At 40.5% G+C, this 25,345-nt stretch overlaps 1 protein-coding gene across 6 annotated transcripts in view; it reads left to right on the plus strand.

Moving 5' to 3' along the window:
* The window catches only part of PPP4R1 (protein phosphatase 4 regulatory subunit 1), a 75,622-nt gene extending 50,534 nt beyond the window's left edge, over positions 1–25,088 (plus strand). For all 6 annotated transcript variants that reach the window (XM_044773443.2, XM_044773444.2, XM_044773445.2 and 3 more), the window contains 10 exons: positions 4,492–5,015; positions 10,778–10,950; positions 12,259–12,354; positions 13,931–14,116; positions 15,796–15,957; positions 19,103–19,203; positions 21,933–22,053; positions 22,151–22,285; positions 22,993–23,134; positions 24,042–25,088. In XM_044773443.2, the coding sequence (XP_044629378.2) occupies positions 4,492–5,015; positions 10,778–10,950; positions 12,259–12,354; positions 13,931–14,116; positions 15,796–15,957; positions 19,103–19,203; positions 21,933–22,053; positions 22,151–22,285; positions 22,993–23,134; positions 24,042–24,205 (1,804 nt within the window). In that variant the 3' untranslated portion in view covers positions 24,206–25,088. The remainder of the gene's footprint in view (positions 1–4,491; positions 5,016–10,777; positions 10,951–12,258; positions 12,355–13,930; positions 14,117–15,795; positions 15,958–19,102; positions 19,204–21,932; positions 22,054–22,150; positions 22,286–22,992; positions 23,135–24,041) is intronic.
* Positions 25,089–25,345: the final 257 nt, after the last annotated feature.

The following is a 25,345-nucleotide window of genomic DNA, read 5'->3' on the forward strand; positions in this document are numbered from 1 at the left end:
CCAGATTTATCTTTCGGTCACCCTTGATCAAGCTATTAATGCTTCTTTGAAGGTGTTAATGAAAGCTACTTCCAGAAGCAGAGTTAAACACTCAAATTTGTATTTTTAAATTACGTAAAATAAGCATTCTATTTTCTATTTAGTGAAACCAATGATTATGTTATTCTCTGAGTGCACTGTGTTCTTTTGGTTCTCCCTGCTGTCCGTTTGGGAAGCCATCCTGTTGCGTCCATACTCACATTAACAAAGTGAATTTCAGCGTGTTTCCTCTCTAGACTCACCAGCTCCATGAACCTTTTCCTGAGTTTTTCAGGAAGTTCAGAGCTTTTGTGTCTCAGCCATCAAGAGCACTGGAAAGAGAGCACTAATTGTAATCATCTTCTTAATTGTATGTTTGCATATATCATCCTGTAGACTACAAGTCCCTCGAGTGTAGCCATCGAGTTCTTTATCTTTGTGTATATTAACCCCTTCACTGGGCCTGGCATGTGGTTGGCACATCATAAATCTTGAATGAATTATTGTAAGAAAAGAATGGATTTAATCTCAAAAGCCTTAAGTAACTAAACAATTTATGCTGGTTTTTGTCAGTTTAACTTAATGCCAACTATGTGAAAGTAAATTGGTTGATATTGGTAAGCATTTGGAAGCGTTTCATTGGTGTTAACCCTTCACTTAGTTAATTCACAGTATTTTAAAGATGTGTCTTGGAGCGTTCTTTGCTTTCATCTCAGGGTACAGTGCTGCTTTAACCAGACGCTCCACCTGTCATTTTCTCCTTGAAATACAGGGACTTATGTTCCTAGGCCTGTGGGGTTTAGTCAAGAACTCTGAAGATATTACCTGTAAAGTTATGTAGACACTAAAGGAAACTTAAGGTTCTTTTGGAGAGAAATTTCTGGCCTACTCTCTGGTGTTCTTGTTTCCTACAATCTCTTAGGAGATAGGATAATTCTCTCGTTATGCAGAATCTTAAGTCTCCTCAATTTTCAAAACAGTCTTTGCTTGTATAATAGCATTTGAAAGTCTGCCAGTTAAGAATATCAGAATTTTGGCATTTAGCAGCTTGATCTTGCATTGACTATTATCCAGCTCCAGGAAAAATCAGTATTTAGAGGATTTATATTTTTGACAGTTTAAAGCAGCTGTTATTTATCCATGTAGTAATGCTTCCCAGAATCTAATACTAGGAAAAAAAATTTTGTCTCTTTAAAACCGTACTAGGAGCTTTAAGTTTGGACAGACTAGTAATTTTACATTAGACAGACAGAATGACTTTGCCGGTCATTCTTTTTTTTTCCTGCTAAGAATGTTAAAATTTAATGTTAATACTATGGTGAGAGAGATCAAAGAACTCCAGACCCTTGGCATAGTTTTACCTACTGAATGGCTTTTTAACTGGGTTCTTTTTGTGTATTTTAAATGGAAGTTTCTTAAATTCATCAGATAATAGATGAAGTCTTACAAGTTTTACACATTTGCTCCCCATCCCACCAGAGAATATCTTGTTACTGTAATTTTTAAAATTTTGTTTTCACGATATCAGAAAAACTGCAAAAATAGCACAAAGGATCCAGATACCCTTCATCCAGATTCTCCAAATGTTAAAGTTTTACCATACTTGCTTTATTCTTCTTCTTTCTCAATTCTTTTAGAATAAATTTTAGATAGGATTTTTTTTTACTTTTCTTAACTATTTCATTGTGTATCTCCTCAAAACACAGACATTAATACAGAACTGCTGTCCAATTATCAAAATTAAGAAATTAACATAGATGTAATATTGTCATCTAATCTAGAGACTTCATTCAAATCTCACCAGTTATCCCACTAATGTTCTTTAAAAGAAAACAAAAAAAACTTTGAATAAGGACAAACATGATTGGAAAATATATAATTCATGCACATATAGAAGACATTCATTTTGTGTAATAGCACTAGCTTCAAGAGCTGTTTTGGAGAGGGAAATGATCTTATCAGTCATCTAGGCCAATCCCCCATTTTTATGAATAAGGAGTAATTGTGGAATCTTGAGTCCTTAAAAGGCTCAGAGTTTGATATTAATGTAATGCCAGCATTGGGATAAGAATCTAAGAGCTTGCAGTCCAGTTCTGTCATAGTCGTAACAATTTTACTGCATGTGCATTCTATGTATTTTGTAGTTATAAGGTGGAAGATAAACACCAGAATTTAGAATGCTATCACTGTGTGGTATGTTTTCAGATGACTTATTAAATATTTTTATCTGTGTTTTAAATCTTTTTAAAAATATGTTTCTGAAACAGTATGAACATTACTATGAGTTGAAGCCTAATCGGAGGGAAGGTGGTAATTTCATGAGAATACGTATCGTGGCTTTTGAACTGGGGTGTTACATAGGCGTTAACATCCCCTTGTTTGCACAGTCCTAGGAAGCCTCCTCTTTAATATCTTTTATTGGGTATATCTAAAGGCACGTGATGTTTCAAAGGAGCACCTTAGTTTTTCCCCTACACTCAGCTTACAAATTTACGTATGTATCTATCCTTATTTCCCTTTCATCTTTCTTAGAAAGAGGTCTCTCTTCACTCATTTACTCTGTCTGCCTGTGTTGTTCAGTCCATATCCTTTCTTCTCAGAAAGACATTGCTTTATCAGTTATTTCTTCAGTCTCCTATGTCAATTCCTTCATCTCTTCTAACCTCTTTCTCTAAGCCTAAAAATATGCTCATCTTTACCATCCTTTTATACAAGAAAAATACCTTGACTTCTTTCTACACAACTGTCGTGTTTTCCTTCATTCATATTTCTTGCCTCGTACACATCTAAGCCCTGCGCATGTCCTTCTGAGTTCATGACCTCCAAATCTGTCTCCAGTGTCTGCCCAGTTCCCATGCACATCACCACCTAGAATTTGACATAGATACCTAACTCAGCCTGCCCGAACTGAAACTCGTTAGCTTTCTCATTAAACTGTTCTTGCATTTTTCGCTTTTAGTTGGTGCTACCAGCATCTATTCAGTTGCTCTTACTGGAAATCTTCCTAGATGCCTCCCTTTGTCATCTCCAGCATGCCATAGTAAACAGATCCTATTGGTTTTGTCATCATCTGAATGTGTTCGCTTTTTCTGTGGCACCCAGAACACTGCATTCATTCAGAAAGTCATCACTGTCTCTCACCTGTTCTTCTGTAATTCCTGCCTCCTGTCTTACCTCCAACCCATTTTCCATACTACTTCCAGAATGGTCTTTCAAAAATATTTCATCTAGAAATGTAATTCTCTTAATTCCTACATTATTTCCTGTAGCCCATAGGATAAATTGTAGAGGTATTTAGTATGGAGTACAGTGGTTCCTGCGAAGTTTTTCATTCTTGTTGTCCATCCTTTCCTTCTCTTAGCCACGATAAACTCATTGCTATTTTCTGGATGTTACACTTCTGTCACTCTTGCCTTCGCATGTGCTATTTTCTTCTTTGAATACATTTTTTTTCCCTTAGTGTCATGAACATTTGTTAGTTCTTCTAAACACAACTCATGTCATTTCCTCTAAAACCTTTTAATTTCAACTCCTGTCTCTGCTGTGCATGTTCGTTGTGCATCCATCTGAACTTACCACTCTGGGGATTGTTTGCTGATATGTTCATTTCTCCTATTTGCCTCTAATTGTAATGTCCCGAGCAAGAGCTACATCTCATCACATCTGAATCTGCAATATCGGTATCATTTCCTGGCTCCTAGTAGGTGCTCAGTACATGTTTGTTAAATTTAATTGAGTCAAATGAAATAGAGGAGATGGACGTCCCACCTCCTGTGGTGCTTCAGTGTAGCTAGCGGGTGGCGGCCACCCATGGGCTTGATGGAGGGACTCGCACCATCTGTCCTTGTCAATTAAGTCATGACTCCATTTTGGGAAAACCTTTGGAAGTAGAGCTGGAAAGTACGGAAGAAATAAAAATAACTTTTTATTTACATTGAAGCGGATTTTAATGTGTTTTGTGAGGTAGTAGATAAGGATCTTTTCTAATGCTGTGTGAAGGTTTAGTTTTTCTATTTTTTTATGTAAACAAATAGGTTTTAATTCTCAACTTTTCAATGTCATTGGAGCAGAGTGGCAATACCGTAATCTTAAAATTCAGATAATTTTTATAATGTGTCTGTCTTAAAATGTGTTGTAGAAATTTATCTTTCTACTATTTTTCTTTAGTATTTTTATTATTGAAATTCACATTGCATTGTAGAATCCCAGGGTTCTCAAATGTTCTCTTAGCCAACTAATATGTAATGCTTTAAGATCCAGACTTACATTCAACAGATGTTTACATTTCTGAACACAACTACTGATGGAAAAAGAAGCATTATCAGTAATAGATACAAACTACTCAATTGTACAGATAATCTAATTTTTAATATTTTAACTTATCTAAATGTTTTGTGTAGTATCTTTCATTGATTTTTTTTCAGTAATTATTTTTATACTTTCATTTTTTTCCCCCAAATGAAACAATAAAAGGATCAGAGATCAAGAAGTTCCGGAGGATATACTAATCAGGCCAGAGGATGTTACTTCAGATCCCAGTACTAGTAATTCCAGTGTCAAACTGGAAAGCACGATGGAAGATGATGCTGAAACATCCAGCAAATCTCCAGGTGAAATAAGTGTTTCAGTGGACAGCTCTTTACTTTGTACTTTGTCCTCAGAGTCTCATCAGGAAGCCGCTAGTAATGAGAATGATAAAAAACCTGGTAACCACAAATCTACATTACGGCCAGAAGTTGGCACCAGTTCCCAAGATTCAGCTCTCTTAGATCAGGAATTGTACAACTCCTTCCATTTCTGGAGGACTCCTCTTCCTGAAATAGATGTAGACATAGAGCTTGAACAGGGCTCTGAGGATCAATTCAGCCCAGAAACAGCAGAAGCAGCGCCTGAAGTCCCCACCCCGGGTTCTCCAAGTATCACCATGGCCACCAGAAAGGAGCTTGAAGAAATGATAGAAAACCTAGAGCCACATATTGATGATCCAGATGTTAAAGGTATGGGAGAGTCAGTCAAGTTCTTTATTCTAAAGCTGATAGAAAATGTTATTTTTCCAGAAAAATTGCCTTTAAAAGATTTTTTTGACCATTATGTTGTTATGTATTCTTATGTTGATGAATATGATAAATCTGATTTTTAGGAAGTTTTGTTGATAAGCTAATCACTGTGTTCGTAACTGTAGCATATACAGATTTGTTGATTCACAAATCACTCTGAAATTGTCGCAGTCATTCAAACAAAGGTTGTACGTTTACAGTTGTAAATCTTGAGCCTTAACTCTTTTGTTCTGGGTCTCATTAGCTTTTTTATAAAATAGCAGCGGGTGCAGTGTTCTTTTTTGAGGAAAGACTATGTTAACAGTAAACAAAGTTATCTATTTTCTTGTTGAATATGATGTTTTAAGAGCCGTGGATGCTCACAACTTTGTTTCTCAGTTTTGACTTTTTTCCGTTGGGTTACACATGTATCACCTAGACTCTTTCATTGTGAACAACAGCTTTCGAGGTGGTTCTTTCTTGAATAAGCAGTTGCCTCCTGCTAAGTGGAATGTGTGTTCTGAGTCAGTCGGGGCCGGAATGAGATGTCCTGGAGCAGTTCTTGCGCTTGCTGGGCTTGGAGCTGCTTTCAGGTCCGTGGGGCTGGAACCTGATGCAGTGTTCTTTCTGCTCCTCTGACGACCGCAGCCTTCCCAATGACTCTGCACAGCCATTCAGTGAAAGCTGCAGTGTTATTTAAAAGAAAGAACAGTTCTGAAAAATCCCACAACTACAAGTCTTCAGATCTTATATCACTTTGTGGATTTTTTTTCCTGGTTCCAAAAACTAAAGTTTCTGAACTGTCAGTTTTCTCAGTGTTAGGAAGTATAAACATTTTTAAAGCAGATAAAGTGATATCTTCAGTATTCTTCTGAAACATACAAAACCTTACTGTGTCTAAACTTTGCAAATTGCATCAGTTGTGGTAAAGTAAGCGGTTATCGTTATTTGGCTTTAATTTATTGTGATTTTTAAAGATTTCCTATCATAATTTTACACTTGGAGAAAAGTAAATGATTTGACTAAAGGTAAATTCATGTCCTTGGTTGTTGAAAGTTATTTTAATGTAACTGGCAGATGGTCAGTTTTATTTTTTTAACCTTGTTTTTAGGTTTATTGGGATTTAATTTATATCAGTAAATTCAGCCTTTTGAATGGACAGTTCTGTGAACTTTGGCAAACACATACAGTTGTGTGTGACCACCGCAGTGAAGATACAGAACAGTTCCACCACCCCAGAACATTCCCTTGTGCCCCTTTCTAGTCAGTCTTTCCTTCCAACCACTGATCTGTTTTCTGTCCCTGTGATTTTGCCTTTTCCATAATGCCACATAAATAGAATCAAGCAATATATAGCATAATGTATTGAGATTTACGCTGTTGTTGCATGTATCAGTAGTCCATTCCTTTTTATTATATTCTGAAACAAGGGCAAGAACAGAGGACTGAATATTTTCAATAGAATATCCTATTCTTGGGGCCAGCCCAGTGGCACAGCGGTTACGTTTGTGCACTCTGCTTCAGTTGCCCTGGGTTCACCGATTGGATCCTGGGCGTGGACCTCCACACTGCTTGTCAAGCCATGCTGAGGCAGGCGTCCTACATATAAAATAACAGGAAGATGAACTCAGATGTTAGCTCAGGGCCAGTCTTCTTCAGCAAAAAGAGGATTGGCAACAGGTGTTAGCTCAGGGCTAATCTTCCTAAAAAAAAAAAATCCTATTCTTTATCTCTCATGGCAGATTATTTTTTGTGAAAACCTTGCAGCTTTACTTTCTTTACTCATTCGTCAGTTGTGGCTCCTGTCAGTGATTTTTACCCTCCATGAACCACTATTCTGCATTTTATGGCACCTTGATGATGTAGCAAGTACTGAGCTTTTTGTTTTGTTTGACAGTCTGCCTCCATCCCTCCCACTCTCTTCCACCCCCAGATGAGGAGAATCGAGACAGAGAATTACACCTGAGAGTGTGTGCAGCTTAGGACAGTCAACTCTTCAGAAATGTTTGTCTTTACAGATTTCAGCTTTTTGTTTAAATAAATTTTATTATCATTTATCAACTTAAGCTATATTCAGTTGATCAAACTTCAAGAACTCATATTTTGGGGTTATTATACTCCATTTTCATGAAAAAAAGCTTGTTAACTGGGCTTTAAGCCTGTTCTGGGAGCTCTCGCTGTGTTACAGTCCCTGCTAGTTCTCTGACACATAGTAAGCACACAACAAATAGGAACTGAAATATTGACTATGCTGCTTTAAATTCTTTTTTTAAAAATAAGCTAAAGGTAATATGGATAGTTTGCTTTTTTTTTTTTTTTAGGAAGATTAGCCCTGAACTAACGTCCACCACCAATGCTCCTCTTTTTTTGCCGAGGAAGATTGGCCCTGAGCTCACATCCGTGCCCATCTTCCTCTACTTTATATGTGGGATGCCTGCCACAGCATGGCTTGTCTGCACCCGGGATCCAAACCGGCGAACCCTGGGCTGCCGAAGTGGAAAGTACAAACTTAACTGCTACGCCACCAGGCCGGCCCCCATAGTTTGCTTTTTAAAAAGACCTACACATACATATAAGTTTCAGGATATGAAGATGGCTAATACTGTTTGACTTAAAATTGTATTGTAAATTTACAGGCTGCAGTTGAGAGATTTCAATACAAGTACTCTATTTTGATTTAATCAATTCTTAAATGTGCCATGATGTAAATTTGTCCTGATATTTTTTCTGTTCATGATGATGATCCTTCCATAACATGTCTGTTGACCAAGGCTTTCATTCAGCATTACTTATGCAGGGCCTACTATGTGCCAGATCCTCTCCTAGGCACTAGGTGTAGAGCAGCAGTGACCCCGGCAGAAATCGCAGCCTCAGAGAGCCCAGGAGGTGAGGCAGTGCTAAACTGTCTGTGCGTCACGCATGCTGCTGGACAGCATCGCTGGGCCGTGTTGGCATTTGCTGCTTAGGCTGCAGAATTCTCAAGCATTTGATTTTATTGAAATCTGAGGGTATGTTAATTTCAGTAATGCTGCCTTAGTTTTCTGTAGTGCTGGAAGGTGATTTGAGTTTTTAAAGGTTATAGCTTAAGTTTGGATGCCTTTTCTAATTCTGCCATTGCGGGCAGTCATTTCCTTCGAACTGTCAGAAAATATCTACCTTTTTGAAAGGCAGAACTTGAATCCAAAATTGGAAACTAAATTCTGACTGGGGACTAAACTCATTATGTTGCATGTGTACATTTTCTCTTGACAGTTGGGCGGTGAGCTGTGGGGAGGCCCCGCCCAGAGGACCCCCTTAGGGCGTACCCTCTGCAGCGCGAGCCAGCTTCCCAAGCCTCCGCTCACCTGGGCTTGCCCATGTTGCCGTTCAGTGCCGTGGGAAACAATAGTAAGACTTGTTTTTTCTCTTTTAAGGCAGGCTTTGCTTCACACTCCTGTAATTTAACTCTTACCTTCCTCGAAGCTTTGATAGGGGGTTTTTTTGTGTGCAGATTTTTGGTCAAAAGTTTTAAGTGTTTCCAGGGACTAGAATGAGATATTCCTGTCAGAAAAAGAAAGCCCTTTCTTGGTTATAGAACAGAAATAGATCCTACATGGAAGGCCAGAAAGGGAAGTAGTAAAAATGAAGGTGTATAAGATCCCCTTTTCCAAAATACTTACCTAGGGAATTTGAGGTTTTCCCGTCTTCCTCTAGAGCAGTTTCAGAGTCCCTGGCATTTGGAATTGCCAGGCTGCTTCAGGAGTGGACCTGAGCACCTGAGCAGTGGCTCAGTAGAGTTCTTGATGCCAGCTTGATTTACCGTAGGTAGGTTCATAGACTACAAAAAGAAAAACTGCCCAAGCTCACAAAACACAGATTCCTTTCCAATTTAGGCTCAATAGAAGAATTAGACCCTTTTAGCAGTCATGATTAAAAAATCATATTGTTCACTGATTGAAATCAACAGATTGTTAGGAATTTGCGACTAACCACCAGTTTAGTTTGTGGAAGAGTTAGAGATTATAAAGGTTTAGCTCAGCTGTACCAGCTTGTTCAGGGAAGGTGTAAAATTCAGTTTCCAGGTGGTCCCTGTTTCTGAGCATGAGTCACTAGGGACTGTGTTTCTCACATCCATGGTTCACTGAGCTCTGGTGCTGGGATTTCAGTCCACACTGTAAGTAAAATGCGGGTCTGGTGAAGACCTGTGTGTTCAGCGTTCTTAAATTCAGCATGGTGGTATATCCTGCTGAAGTTTCCGTATTAGTCAAGCGCTAGGTTCTACCTCATTCTCTGGCTGGAGAATGTAAGCATCAGCTTTCCTCGGCATTCAGCACTAGGCTCACTCTTCTTGATCTTTATATCAATTTTTGAAGAAGGTAACTTCACAATGAACTCATTTAAACTTTTATGAAGGTACAAACCTAAAAATAAAAATTAATGTAGACAAAGAGAAGTATGTAATCTGTTTAGAGATAAATGACCTATTTAAAGGCATTTTCTGTGAAAGGCTCTGATTTACAGAATTGAGATGCGTCAGCAATCACTCACACACACACACCCCCCCGTACGTTTTGTGGGAGACAAAACATTTTAACCTTTATGTATTGTGCAATCTCCTTTAGTACGATTTTGATTTCGTTTTGGAAAATTAAAAGATTCCAAAAGGGGGAGTGAAAGTGATTAAAAGGATTAGTACAAATTGCAGCTGAAATTCTCAAAAGAATGAAGATACTTTTCATGATTAAGACCTTCAGTTTACTTACTTAATTTAGCAAATAATGACCTCATAGAATAAAGCCTCATCCTGTATGTTTCTTATATCTCTATTGCCAAGTAACTAATGAACTTAGACTAGAATTTTATAAATGCTGCAGCTTAGTAATAGCTTATCTTAATAAAACAGTTACTCTGATTGCTTTTTTTATAATCTTTAACTGGAGTAGGCACACACTTTCTAATCTTTGTATTAAATAAATTTGAAGTTAAAATTTATGAATTTTTTATTTTCAACATCCAGTTGGATTGTTAAGTAATGCTAAGCAATATTTTTTGCTGAATTTCTCATTTATTTGGGGGAAGGAAGAATCCTAGTTTTGAATCACTTCTATAATGAAGGAGTAACTCAAATCATAGACAATGCTATTTGCCTGAGTTAAGAACCACGCCTTGGTAAGTTGTCATTTTGGCTTGCTGCAAGCAACACACTGCTTATTTGGGATCTTTATGTTTGAGATATTTCACTCATTTCATTTTCAAAAAGAATTAGAGAAGAATAAAATAAACTAGAGTAAGATATGAGATGTTTAAATGTAACTGCAACAAAAATCTTTGTAATTACCGTTGTTTTATGTTGGCAGGGTTTGTGTGACTGCTCTTCTGCTAAAATAGATTAGTAAGTAAGCCTTGTTAGTTCGATTCATGCACTACCAAAACATAGTTAACTTATACTGAAATTGACTTCTTTTAATAAACTGGAAGCACCTTCAAAACTAGATAGCATTTCTCTTTTCATACTAACGCAGAATAATGTACAGTAGTAGACAAACATTTTTAATCTCGTGAAAGCATATTAGTTTTCTACTTTTTCTCCTGGAGAACTAATGATTCACCACAGTAGAGTTTTTTTCCAGCTTTTTGATGGCAGTGTCAAAAAAGTGTACATTTCATTGATAATGTATAATGCAAAGGGAAGAAAACTTGTCAGCTTGTTGTAATTCTGCCACTCATTTGCCGTTTCCCCACAGCTCAAGTGGACGTGCTGTCTGCTGCACTGCGTGCTTCCAGTCTGGATGCTCCTGAAGAGGCCAGCAGTACAGAACAGAGAAGTGATGCGCAGGACGCGCTGGGCGTCAGTGAACTAGCAAACTGCAGAAGGAGTCCCGATGCCTCTGTGCCTTTCGCCAGCAGTGCTGTGGAGGTAAGGGCTCCATGGAGTGTGTATCAAGTGAGAGCAGTTTGAATCAGAGGTCTTTTTGTTAGGGAATAGTTGTAGCTAATCATTGTCTAGTTAGTACCTTCTGTTTCTTGCTCATTTTCTCTTTGCATCTAAAATAAAATAAAAGTAATTGTCACCACATCCTATCTGTGTGACATTAAGTGTCATGTTCAGTGCTTGGAAAAGTAAATCCCGTTCCTGTCTACATGACCAGTTGAGGAGCCGCAACGATAATGTAGCTTACTGCAGTGAAATAGTCTTACTGGAAACAAAGCCCTTTATCAAGAATAATTAACTCTTCCCTTTTCTTTTTGGAGAGGTGCTTTGTTTCTGATCGGACCATTTCACTGCAGCAAGCAACACAGTGTTCTGAGCAGAAGATCGGGACTTGAGGCCATGTTGCGGAGGGCCAGTGGCATATCTGGACTCTGGAGTGTGAGGGTGGGTACTGTCACCAGCATTGTCTTCGCTGTGTACTTGGAGCTGTTCTGTATGATCCTCCCCTGATTTCCCACGACATCCCGCCAAGGCAGCATTGTTTGGTATCAGTATTTCTTCTCCCTCGTTTATATAAACAGGGAGAAGGAATACACCACTGACTGCCAGGATCAAATGGTTGCAGATCACAGAGGCTTAAATGATAAGCTCAGGAAAGAGTGGCTGTGTACACATGGGGATGGCAAGAGGGTTCTTAGAACGGTAGTGGATTTCTGTTTTGCTTTTTAGAGGTGACATCTGGTATAGTTGGAAATCTTGTAGAATGCACTGGCATCAGGATGAAAGTGGCCGCTTGTCATCATTGGAGATTTGAGCACTATGATACCATTGCATTTTAGAAAGTGTTTTGTTGTGGGGTTTTTTGGGGGCTGTTAAAAAATATATTTGTAAAATTAGAAATAGCCAAGAGTAGAAACATAGAAGAAAAACTGTATGTAACATCTTGTGGCCTTTATTAAAACAGTTGACTGAAAGCACCTTCTAGATACTGTTTGATAAATAAGGTAATTTTAGATATCTGAACTGTTTCAAAATTACTTCTAAATTTACTCTTTAGTAAGTTTCACTCTGGAATTCATTTTCACATGTTTAGCAACCTAATCGGCAAGTTTGATTTAAGGCAGCAGAAGTTCTTATGAGGTTAGGTAGGTTTATAAACTTTTAAAAGTGTGAAGAATTTATCTGAATTTGTATCTTTTGGTAGTCTTGAAAGGTAAGTCATTTGATAAGATAGTTAAATGAAGGAAACCTGCAGACAGGACAGTTCTTTAAGTAAATGTTTTTTCCTGACAGAATATGGACTCCACCCTTTGCTATATCCACAATGATTCGGACTTGAGCACCAATAGCAGTTTTAGTCCTGATGAGGAGAGGAGATCTAAAGTACAGGTAAGTGACAAAAAGTCCTTTATTTTGTGTAGATGTTGCTAATTCTGCTTTGAAACCCATTTCTCACTGAATTTGGTCCTTCTTATAATGAAGTTTTTTAGAAATTAAGACTCAGTGTATCATACTTGTGATAAGAAAATTCAAATAATAGGGTAGTGAAATATAAGCAGAAACGTTCCACTTCTCACACCTTGGTCAGAGTCCCCTCGGATCATCGTGCCTTCTGTATTTCTTCATGAATTTTTTGGTGGGTGCCTATGTACCCCACTTTGTCTTTGGAAGACAAATAGGATCATCCCATCATACAGATATTTCACCATGCCTAAGTTGCCACGAAGTATGATACAGCTTGATTTCAGATGAAAACATGAAAAAATAGCTCAGAGCCATTATGAAGTGCATCAAGACAAGTTGAACTGCAGTTTCAGAGATTTTTAATGTGGGAAAATATGCTTTTGGAATCACTGGAATATGATCGTTTGTACCTTGCCTCTCTGTTTTTTCTATTTTTTAAAGAATTGTTCTCTTGGAGGTCTCTCCCTGAGTGCGTGAGGCCTCCCTGCCCCTCAGCAGCACAGCAGCCGCCGGCGCCGTGTGCTGTCTGCTCTGAGGAGGCGCCGCGCTTCCCCAGCGCTGTGCGCATCCGGGTTTAGCTTCGCTGTGATATTACACGTGGTGCTCCGTTCATCATCATTCTGTGCGGTGTTTGCTTCTGGGACCATATGTTTTTGTAAGAAGGTTTGCTAGGTCAGATGGCATGTGTTCTTTACATTTGATCTGCTTATTACAAATGGAACCAGTATTCATGATGTCATAAAACATGCTGTTATCACTTACGTGTAGGCAGCTTTGCAAGTCGAGACATAAAGATTGTCTTATTCTGTGAATGAGTTTATTTCAATTTTAGTTTATTTTTTTAATAGCTAATAAGTTTACATAGTTCACAATTCAAAAGGTCCAAAGGCATTCAGTGATGTTTTTTCTGTTTTTTTCCTCCACCATCCACTTTTCTTCCCCCAAAGCAATCAGTTTTACCTTTCTTGTGTGTCTCCTTCCCAAGCTATATTATACATACGTTCTTTTTTCCCTCACGTTTATACAAATGGTTGGAGATACATGCGCTTTAAATTTTTATAATAATTGCTAAATTTCCATCTAAAGGTGGGTGTTGTTTTCTAAAAATACGTGTTGATAATAGTGCACGGGTGTGCCTGTTTCCCATGTTCTCCGGGTTCCATCAAACTCTAAACTCTGTGGTCTTTGCCAACAGGAAAAGCTGCTGTTCTTTTCTTTAGTGTATCTTTTACATTTAGTAATCAGTTCTAATCCTCTGTTTAGCTGTTGTCTCTTTTAGCATCTGAGTCATCATTTTTCTCCTAGAGTTGCTTATTTATTTATATATATTTTTCCCTTAGCATATTTTTCTTGGCTCTTTTCAGTTACTAGATACCTGAAAAATAGAGATTGGTTTTTCTCCCCTGTTTGAGATGCTATCTTAAATCCATATATTTAAAAATAAGACTAATTTATGTCTAAACTGCTCCTAATGCGTCACTGTCATGCCTCTCTTCCTCAGGATGTTGTTCCTCAGGCTCTCTTAGATCAGTATTTGTCTATGACGGACCCCTCTCGTGCACAGACGGTCGACACAGAAATTGCTAAGCACTGCGCATACAGCCTTCCGGGAGTGGCCCTGACGCTCGGCAGGCAGAACTGGCACTGCCTGAGAGAGACCTACGAGACACTGGCGTCAGACATGCAGGTGAGCGAGGCCGCTGAGGAATTAACCGACGTGCATAGGGAAGGCACAGTGTTTCACCTTTCAGAACCTAGTAGAATTTCTGTTCATGTTCTAGCAAGTACTTGGTATTACAGGAAATTATGTGCAGAAGAGTTTAAAAGTAATAACAAAGCTTTCTTTTGGCATGGTTCGAGGTCCACAGTTTTGTGGCTTGTTTTTTATCTAAAGTATTAGAAATTATCATCACATTTGACATGCCTAAAGTTCCTAACTTCAAATGTGTTATTGTCTAGAGTTTATGTATGGATTAATTCTTGGGAATATAAGGTTTCGTTTCCCCCCTAGAAACAGTGTTATCGGCGCCTCTTGGGCTTTTTCAAACCTTAATGGTCCTGTGGCCGGACTGGCGCTGCCGGGCTTGGGGCCCTGAGTGCCCTGTGCCCACCCCCAGCCCTTGGAAGAACACAGATGTGAAGTGTTGACTGTACGTCATTTTGCCTGCATATCTGAGACTTTGGGAGGGTTCTTTTCCTAGGCTTTGTTGACTTAACTTCCCCTGCTGTTATGGTCTGGTTTCTGTATACCGGAATTTTTCCACTCTTCCACAAAGCCTATTCCTGCAGCAAAATTAATCTCTCAGTTATTAAGAAAGCAGTCTGGTTAGATTAATTTATATGGAGATATGAATGATTTTCCCTTAAATGTCTTAGTAATTACTGCGCTTTTCAAAGAATCAGTGCCATTGACTCAGCAAGTTAGAAGTTGAAATTAATCTTAAGAGAGCATAATTGATGGACCTATGAGGTTAGGTAACCAGTGTTCACGCACTTCTTCAGCAGTGGAACTGGGCAGGGACCACAAAAGCCCAGTTTCCTTATAGTCCTTCTCTATTATTGGTGGATTTGCAGTCTTACTCCTCAGAGCTCTCAGGGCTCCTCATGACGAGGGAGGCTCCGAATGGCAGGGCTCCCTGCCTTCCCCGTGCCCTCCCCTCCAGCGGAACGGCTCTGCCTTCATCTGTTTGATAGAACAAACGTGGGTATAAAATTTTATTTCGAGAACGGGTTCTGATGTTTGCGGGCAAGAATAAAACCTTTGCTCACAACACTTCTTAGCAGGCAAAGCTCTAAGCTTACGAGTAACAAAGTAAAGATTTTTAAATTAAGGCAACATGAAGAAAAAGATGTTTTTGATGTAAAGTTTGCCTGTAAACACAAGCCATTTCTGTTTAGGAGTTCTTTTTCAGGGCTCTCTGCAAAAGATTTTCCTATTTTTCATTTCTTTAATTGCCAATTCCTTAAAAGCAAATTTTGTTGTTTTTTAGTCCAGGATAGGCTGTACAGGAAGCGGAAGGGGAACAGTGACGTGAGGATGTCACTAGGCTGCCTTGATTGATGTGGGGCATCGGTAAACCAGGCAGCCAGTGTTCAGAGAGCTACGGAAGCTACGTAGTGCTTTCCAAGCATTATTTTCCTCCTAAATGAAAAGGAGATGATACAGACTGTGCAGGGATTTACGTTTCTTCCTCCAGGTTTTATTACGTAGGAGGCATGTTTAAATCTGCTTACTGTTACTTTTATTCTGATTTAATGTTTTGAGATGAATACCATTCAGATATAAATCGCCTCCATGCGTTGTAGAAGTCAGAGCCCTGAGCGCTGTGTGCGCAGCTCCCTCACTGAGTCTGTTCGTCTCTGCAGTGGAAGGTGCGGAGGACCTTGGCCTTCTCCATTCACGAGCTGGCGGTCATTCTTGGAGACCAGCTGACGGCTGCAGATCTGGTTCCGATTTTTAATGGATTTTTAAAAGACCTCGATGAAGTCAGGATAGGTGTCCTTAAACACTTGCATGATTTTCTGAAGGTAACTTTTTAATTCTTTTACATAAAAACACACTTAAATTCCCTGTAGATCTAAAATTTTGATTTTCTGCTACCACCAAGATGGATTTCTGTATGTTCTATGTAAGAAAATGTAGTCACGAATTGCTGGTGAGATATGACTTTAAATAGAAAAAAAGAAATAGTGTTATTCTGATCAGTTTTGCTGGTGTCATTGTAATTTTTTTTCGTTTTTTTGGTTTGTTTCTTTTTTTCTTTTTTTTGGTGATGAAGATTGGCTCTGAGCAAACATCAGTTGCCGACCTTCCTCTTTTTGCTTAAGGAAGATTGTCCCTGAGCTAACATCTGTGCCAGTCTTCCTCTATTTTGTATGTGGGATGCCACCACAGCTTGGCTTGATGAGCAGTGTGTAAGTCTGTGCCCAGGATCCAAACCCGCAAACCTGGACCGCCAAAGTGGAATGTGCAAACTTAACCACTATGCCACCAGGCCAGCCCCTGTAATTTTTACTTTAGAAATAATTACACTAATTTTCATTTTTAAATGATACGAGATCATGGTTACAAACATCTCTACCTTTTCTCAAAATTATCAAATTAAATATATGTAAAAACTTTGCGTGAACATGGAATGTGGAGGCTTTATGTGGTGGTCCGGGGGCTGAGCATTGACCTTCAGTCCTTGCTCCTTCGCTGTGGGATCTCTGATCTCTAAGGTGAACAGCCGTGACTCTGCAGCTTGTTCAGTCCTGGAACACTATTGTTTTTAGACTTTGGCCTTGAAATTGGCTCTCACATAGTGCTAAGGTTTCAGGTACAGACGTACTGTAATCTTTTTAAAAAACATTGATACCATATTGTATTTTATACAGATCGCATTGAAATGTCTCTAAATTGTCCCAGTAACGTCTTTTATAGCTTCTTCCCCCTCGGTTCAGAGTCCAATCAGGAGTTGCAAATTGAATTTAAATATTATGTCTCTTTAGTCTTCTTAAATTGAGAACAGTTTCCCTGACTTTTTGTCTTTAATGTCGTTGGCATTTTTGAAGAGGCCAAGCCAGTTGTTTCACAGAACACCCTCAGTTTGAAATTGTCTGCATGTTGTTGCACAGCTAGACACAGGTTGAACAGGTTTTCTTTGCGGGAATAGTACCATCTACGTAGTTGTTGTTCTGAGTGCATCACACCAGGGGTCACTGATGCTGCCTTCTCATCACCAGTGGTGCTGCGTCTGGTCGCTTGGTTGTGGTAGTTTTGGCTCACTTTCTCCATTGTAAACTACCTTTCACCTTTGTAATTAATAACCACTTGGTGGGGTGATGCTTTCAAACTCCTTGAGCATCTTTCCTGCACGAGTCTTTCACCCAAGGCTTTTGCATCTGTGCATCTATACTGGGTTCTTGCCTGAATCAGTTGTTTCTGTGTTCATTGTCAAATACTGATTTTCTGTTTTACGGTTCCTCCTTGTATTTATTAGTTGGCATTCTTTTGGGGGGGGGGGGTGGAGGGAGGAATATTAGCCCTGAGCTAACTGCTGCCAATCCTCCTCTTTTTGCTGAGGAAGCCTGGCCCTGAGCTAACATCCATGCCCATCTTCCTCCACCTTATATGTGGGACGCCTACCACAGCATGGCTTTTGCCAAGTGGTGCCGTGTCCGCACCCGGGATCTGAACTGGCTAACCCCCAGCTGCTGAGAAGCGGAACGCGCGCACTTAACCACTGCGCCACCGGGCCGGCCCTACTAGCTGGCATTCTTATGTAAAGATAACCTTTCCCTTCTCTCCCTCCCCCTTTTTGGAAGTTTTTTTAGTATCAGTGTGTACTCTATAATTATTTTTTTATTCAGTGTAATGTAATCCATTTCTGTTTTTTTGTTTTAAACGTCAAATTTGGCTAATGGGAGCCATTACGGCTGCCTCCTGTGTCATTTTGATTTGTCCCCTCATTTTAAAGCACATCCTTACCTTCAGGCCCACCTTCTCCTTTCTCAGCCCCAGCCTGGAATCAGCTATTTCTCAAGGAGCCCTGGTCTTTTTTAGTGATGAATGGTGTTTAGAAGCCAAGATCCAGGCACTAGATGTGCACATTTCTCCTGGGGGTAATTTTTTTTAGGCCTTTTCAGGGAAGACAGGAGCTGGGGAGGGGGATTTTTTTAAAGATTTTCTTCTTCCCTTTTTCTCCCCAAAGCCCCCTGGTACATAGTGGTATGTTGTTAGTTGTGGCTCCTTCTAGTTGTGGCATGTGGGATGCCACCTCAGCATGGCCTGGTGAGTGGTGCCATGTCCTCGCCCAGGATCCGAACCAGCAAAACCCTGGGCCACCGAAGCGGAGCGTGTCATCTCAACCACTCGGCCGAGGAGCCAGGATTTTTGTTTTTTGAGTTTTTTTAAATTATTTAATCCATATTGATATCCCTACTTCTAATCCAATAGCAATTCCTCTCTTTTCTTCACCTCATATTTTTTCTCACGGTAAAAACTCTGTTCTTAACAACGTTAATATGTTTAGTCATTTGCTCAGTTCTACAACATACATGAAATAGTTTCAGAATTAGTTCACCAATAATAATTCCAACATCAAGTCAACTAAGTAATGTTCAAGATTTCCTTCAGCACTTTCTGTCTGTAGAGCACACCCCCTGAAGGTGTGTGATTACAGTACTAAGTTAAAACTGAGGCTTTTTTTTCTGTATGATTCTTACCTATTCACACAGTTAATGTTTATTTGCTTCTGTTCATATCAAATGTTAGGATTTTCCCCCTTGTTGACTATAAACCTGCTTTTAAATATTTATAGAGCAATTATTGGGATAAATTTCTTTTTTTTTTCACTCAACAAATTATTTATTGAGCATAATGACTGTGTTCAAGGAGTTCCTGGTAACGAGATGAGCAGAGTGGGTGAGTGCTATAGTAAGGCTGTGCCCAAGGCACTGGAGAGGGCGGCAGAGGGCCCTCACTGGCTCCAGAAGTAAATATGTCAAAAGAGGATAATGACTCTTGAAGGTAAATGGGATCATCAGGGGGAAATGAACTTAATACCAATTCTTAAAATGGTTATCCTTCGGAAGAGCTAACCATATTATGTATAGTCGTTTCTAAGCAGTCTAGTAAAAGAAGTAATGTCTATACCTTGTTCTAGTGAATATTTTTATTTTGTTACTTCAGCTCCTTCATATTGACAAAAGAAGAGAATATCTTTATCAACTTCAGGAGTTTTTGGTGACGGATAATAGTAGAAATTGGCGCTTTCGAGCTGAGCTGGCTGAGTAAGTTCTCACCGTGTGTTAGACCGTGTGGAGGGGTATGTATGCATTCATCAGTCCCGGGGCTGCGTCTGTTCAGTACTTTGTGTGGATCTGAGTTTCTCTCTAGTATCCTGTTCCTTTAACATTTCTTGTCATGCGGGTCTTGCCGGGAGTGAATTTTTTGTTTTGTTTGGTTTTTTTTTTGGTCTGTTTCACCTTCGGGTTTTTTTTAATCGTGGTTAAATACATATAACCAAATTTGCCATAGGTGACATTTAGCCCATTCACAGTGTTGGGCAGCCATTGGCATTAGCTACTTCTAGAGCATTTCATCGTCCCAAAGGAAGCCCCATGCCCTTGGGCAGTCACTCCTCATCCCTCTCTGTCCCTGGCAACCACTGATCTCCTTCCTGTCCTTGTGGATTGCCTGTTGTAGACATTTTGTATAAATGGAATTATGTAACGTGTCACCTTTTGTGTCTGGCTCCTTCACTTAGCATGTTTTCAAGATTCGTTCATCTTGTACCATGTATCAGAACATTATTACTTTGTATAATTAATACTCCACCATGAATCTACCACTTTCTAAAATCCATTTATCCATCGATGGACATTTGGGTTGTTTCTGCCTTTTGGCTGATGTGAATAGTGCTGCTGTGAACATTCACATACAAGTTTTTTTTGAACACATATTTTCAATTCTTTTGAGGTAGATTTGTTGGGTCATCTGGTAATTCTGTGTTTAACTTGTTGAGGAACTGCCGATCCATTTTCCACAATACCTGCACCATTTTACATTCCTCCCAGCAATTTATAAGGGTTCCAGTTTCTCTGCATCTTCCCCAATACTTTCCATTTTCCCTTTTTTCACTTATAGCCATTATTATAGTGGGTGTGAAGTAGCATCTCATTGTGGTCTTGATTAGCATTTCCTTGATGACTGTGATGTTGGCACCTTTGCATGTGCTTGAGGACCGTTTATGTATGTTCTCTAGGGAAATGTCTACTCAAGTCCATTGCCCATTTTTTAATTGGGTTGTTTGTCTTAAATTGGGTTGTTGAATTGTAAGAATTCCTTATATATTCTGGATTCTAGACCAAACCTGCATTTTTAAAAGGTATCTTTGCTGCGTATAGAATTTGGGGCTGACAGTGTTTCTTGTAGTATGTTAAAGATGTCACTCCATTGAGTTCCAGCTTCCTGGCTTCTGACTAGAAGTGGACATGTTGCTTCTGCCGTTCGCGTGGAGGGCTGAGTCCGTCTAGTCAGGAGCAAGCTGGCTTGGGTCACTGCGGTTACGTTGTGTGCACTGTGAGCGTTAATTCGTCCAGCTGCGGGCTGCTCTTGCCTTTTGCTGAGGGTGGGAGCTAGGGTGCTCGTGGGCCCTTCGTGTGTCAGTATTCCACCCTCAGCTTTCAGCTGCTCCTGTACCCTGCAAAGCAGGTGGCTCTCGTCCTTCTCCCCTAGCTGTAGCCTACCCTCTCCCTGAGAGAGGGGAGAATCTCTGGAATTCTGAGTGTGCGTCTGTCTTTGGGAGGCCCTTTGTGCCTGGGCTTTCTCGGAATCCCCGCCGCCTCCCTGTGGCATCTAGTCTCTGCCTTGTATGGTCAGTGTGGGCACAGGTTTCCTGCCCCTCCCCAGCAGAGCAGACTTCTGCTTGGTATCCGTGTAGGGTCTCAGCTCAAGAAGGTTTCCTGCTCCCCTCCCACCCCGGGATAGCTTCTTCTCTGTCCCCAGTTGCAGTATGTCCTTGCCTGTGTCCGTGGGTGGACAGGCTCTGCTGCCCTGCACCAGCAGTTTACGGCTTTTGCTTTGTATGCGAGAAGGGCCCAGGGGAATGCGTGGGGTTTCACATTTGTCCCCCAACATGTGGCAGTCACTTACTGCCTGCCAAGGGGCCTTTCTCCACTTTGCTTTTCTGGTCCCAGGCTTTCTCGTGTGCACCCAGGGGAGGCCGGTGAGAAAGTTCACAGTGTCAGAAAATAGAGTTGATAAGTGTGCCTCTCTCCTTGAGGATTTATGTTTGTGTATATATGCAGGTGCATTTGTTGTTGCTACATTATTATATTCATGTGTATAGTTCACTTCCTGCTGATTACAGGTGTGAATAATGTTAACCATAAAATCTGAAAAGCAAAGGTCTCATTCATATCCAAGTTATTTCTTCAGGGGCATTGTTGCTTGTACTCAGGTGAGCCTGGTGGATCTGTTAGTCTTCCTATCTCCTCAGGTGTCGTCGGAACAGTTGCTGGAGGACCTCTTAACCTCTTAGTTATCCCTGGTAAATGGAGCATTCCCTTAGAAGCTGCTCATAGCCTTGACAGATACACTCCAGGCTACCTAAAACTGCTAGAACTTTCTTATTTAGATAACCAATTTGTAGATGGAATTTTCTCAGCACTTTCAGAACAGTTACTGTGGAAAAAATGTGTTCCATGTTCCAGCTGAACATACTAGGAAGTACTTTGCTCTGTCTCAGTCCCTGTGGACGCCATTCCACAGCATTTGTTTTCCTTACATTCTGAGGGGAAGAGAGACTTGAACTTGTATAATGTTTAAGTGCATTTCCAGATACACAGAGACTGGAGGTAAATCTTTGCATGAGAGACCAGGTCAATCACTAGTCTGTGCGTGTTCATCTCACAGATGGTATTCGGTATTACACATCATTCAGGTGATTAACTTGTTTTCATTTCTATTTATTTTTAAATTTTAATTATATTTTTATTTTTATAATTCATTTTTGTAGACAGCTGATTTTACTTCTAGAATTATATAGTCCGAGAGATGTTTATGACTATTTACGCCCCATTGCCCTGAATCTGTGTGCAGATAAAGTTTCTTCTGTTCGTTGGATTTCCTACAAGTTGGTATGTGTTAAAGCTGTTACCATTTTAGATCAGCACATTTTTTAATAAGATCATAGAGTAGAAGCCGTGTCTCACTTCTCCATGCTCCCTCTGCCAGGTCAGTGAGATGGTGAAGAAGCTGCACATGGCGACCCCGCCGACGTTTGGCGTGGATCTCATCAACGAGCTCGTGGAAAGCTTCGGTAGATGTCCCAAGTGGTCTGGTCGGCAGGCCTTCGTCTTTGTCTGCCAGGTAGGCGAGGACTTACCCATTTGTGACACGTGTTTTTATCTAGAACTGTTTCTTTCACTCCTTGCCTCTCTCAACACCGTCTTTCTTATCTTAAGGAACAGAACTTGCCCTCTGGCTCTTTGTAGGATCAGCTGCTCCCTCAGAGCTGGGTGTCAGTCTGCCTAGTTCATCCTCTCTCCCTCAGTCCACCTAGCTCTTTAAAAGCTGGCACCCGGGGCCGGCTTGATGGCGTAGTGGTTAAGTTTGTGCACTCCACTCCGGCAGCCCCAGTTCACGGGTTCGGATTCCGGGTGCAGACCTGCACACCACTCATCAAGCTGTGCTCTGGCTGCGTCCCACGTGTGAAATAGAGGAAGATTGGCACGAATGTTAGCTCAGGGCCAATTTTCCTCACAAAAAAATAAAAACAGCTAACACCCTGCAGCCATCCTCTAGAGGTTGCTCGAGGCCTGGCCTGTAGCACAAGTGTGAAAATGAACATGACTGTGAACGCCCAGGTCTCTGCGGAGCAGTTTAGAAACTGTGCGTCTCTGTGGGGACTTAATGTCGCTTTTGTGTTGAGTCCCCATTGCCTGGAATATTGGTTTAAAAAGCAGTAACTGAAATCTATGGCGCTTAAGTTGTTACTAAAAGATTTCTTGAGCTAGTGTTATGGCGTGGTACCCAGGCGACATGGGCAAGTCTGAAGCAGTCGTTTCTTTTCCCAGACTGTCATTGAAGACGAGTGCCTCCCCATGGACCAGTTTGCTGTGCATCTGATGCCACATTTGCTGACTTTAGCAAATGACAGGGTTCCAAACGTTAGAGTGCTCCTTGCAAAGACGTTAAGACAAACCCTGCTAGAAAAAGGTGGGTGGTGCCTCTCTGGGGAGATGCGTCTTTGGTGTGGGGGAGCTTCCTATTCCTGGAGTGCGCACATGGAGAGGACACAGAAAATTAAAGGACGAGGACAGGGACTTTCAGTTATCGCCCTGCTCTTCTAGTTGAATTTGTTTTTGTAATTCACAAGTTAGTAGTCTGACAAATTGGATATTCTCTTAAGACTATGGAAAGGTATTGCCTTTGGCACGCCTTGCTTGACATCTGTACTGCTGTTTGGGGCTGTACTGCTGTTTGGGTGGCATGAGTGTCTCCTCCCCCTTTTCATAAAGTGTCAGGCAGCAGACAAATGCCCCATACTATTTGCTTTGCTGCAAATTACAAGCTCCTCAAGATTCAGCTGGTTTTATTTATTGTAATCCCCCCAAAATTCCTAGTAAATATTATTTGAATGCATAAACTGATGGATGAAGCACAGAAAGGAGTTTGTAATAGACTTCAAAAAATAGGAGATAAATGCTGCTTCTCTTTTCTCCTTTGGAATTCACTTAAATTTTTTTTAATAGCAATTATGATGGAGTGGCTAGAGAAGACTGGTTTTCAGTGTGTGTATGGTTGGTATTTGGAAGTATTTTTCCCCTTACTGAGCTAGCTAATTAATAGCTATAACAGGTATAAATTTTAATGTATTTATTAGGTTCCCTGCTGTTGAATACTGTGAGATTTAGTCTGCTACATTCAGGGTAAATCTTACAGTTCTCTTAGGTTTGGGAATTTTTTTTCATACAATACAAATCAGTTATATTCAACATAGCTGGTGTTTATACTCGTAAGGAAATCATGTTTTATAATGACTGAGAACTCTGTATGCTTGTACTTGACACAACTCTGAACTCTTGGACTGATTTTGTTTGTACTTGACACTTGTCACTTCCAGACTGTTTCTTAACCTCTGCCAGCTGCCATCAGGAAGCCGTGGAGCAGGCCATCATGGCTCTTCAGATGGATCGCGACAGCGACGTCAAGTACTTTGCAAGCATCCACCCTGCCAGCACCAAAATCTCTGAAGATGCCATGAGTACAGCTTCCTCGACCTACTAGAGAGTTGAGCCTTGGTGTCTGTCCGGCTTCCTCGGTGGCCGAGGTTGCACAGCGCCCCCGCATGTGTGGTCTTGGGCCAGCCTTTGGGAGGGGGAGAGGCCGTCCTCTCTCGCAGACTTGATTGCAGGTGCAAGCTGCCTCCCCTGATAGCAGGGGTTTTATGAGTCAAGAGAAAGTACAGTAAACACTATTATCTTATCTTGACTTTAAGGGAAAATAATTTCTCAGAGGATTATAATTGTCACCGAAGCCTTAAATCCTTCCGTCTTCCTGACTGAATGAAACTTGAATTGGCAGAGCATTTTTCTTATGGAAGGGATGAGATTCCCAGAGACCTGCATTGCTTTCTGCTGGTTTTATTTAACGACTGATAGATGGAATTATAGCCAGAAGGCGGCTGTGAGCCAGGATGTGAAAGAGACCTTCAGTGTTACCCTCACTGTTTCCGTGCAGGCAAGGACCTGTTGGGTTCTGCGGCCAGCTGCCCGGTTCGGCCCTAAGTGTGAATAGTTTTCGATGTGTGTAAATGGGAAAGGAGAATTTTTTTGGATTTCTCCTAAGGGCTTGATGCTAACACTAAAGTAGAATCTGATTTTAACTCTTAAATGCAGCATATTGCTGTACACATTTACAGAACGTTTGCTGAGTATCTGCGTCCTGATTTGTTCTCATGCTGGTCATGACCTGAAGGAATTTCTTAGCACGTATCCTGTATGTCAGGTGTTTTTAACTTGATCATGCTCGGCTCGGAGGTGCAGCTTTTTCTTCACATATTGTACGTGTCTGACCACTCTTGGGAGTGTTGCAGTCTTTCATCATGCTGTTTAAAACTGTTGTGGCACAAGTTCTCTTGTCCAAATAAAATTTATTAATAAGATCTATATAGAGAGATATATACACTTTTGATTGTTTTCTAGATGTCTGCGAATAAATGCAATTTGTGACCTGTATTAATGATTTAGTATAAAATGGGAAAACTAGATTAAAATATTTGTCTTTTAACTGGTTTAGTAATTTCTTCCCAATCTGCATGTGGCCCCTGCGCAGTCCCTGCTCTTGGCTGACGGGAGGGGCGTCCTGGCTCCAGGCTCCTCGAGCATCCTCCTGCAGCTGCCAGAGGGCGAGCAGGGGCCAGCGCCT

The sequence above is a fragment of the Equus asinus genome, chromosome 7 (assembly GCF_041296235.1).
Source record: "Equus asinus isolate D_3611 breed Donkey chromosome 7, EquAss-T2T_v2, whole genome shotgun sequence".
NCBI lineage: Eukaryota > Metazoa > Chordata > Mammalia > Perissodactyla > Equidae > Equus > Equus asinus.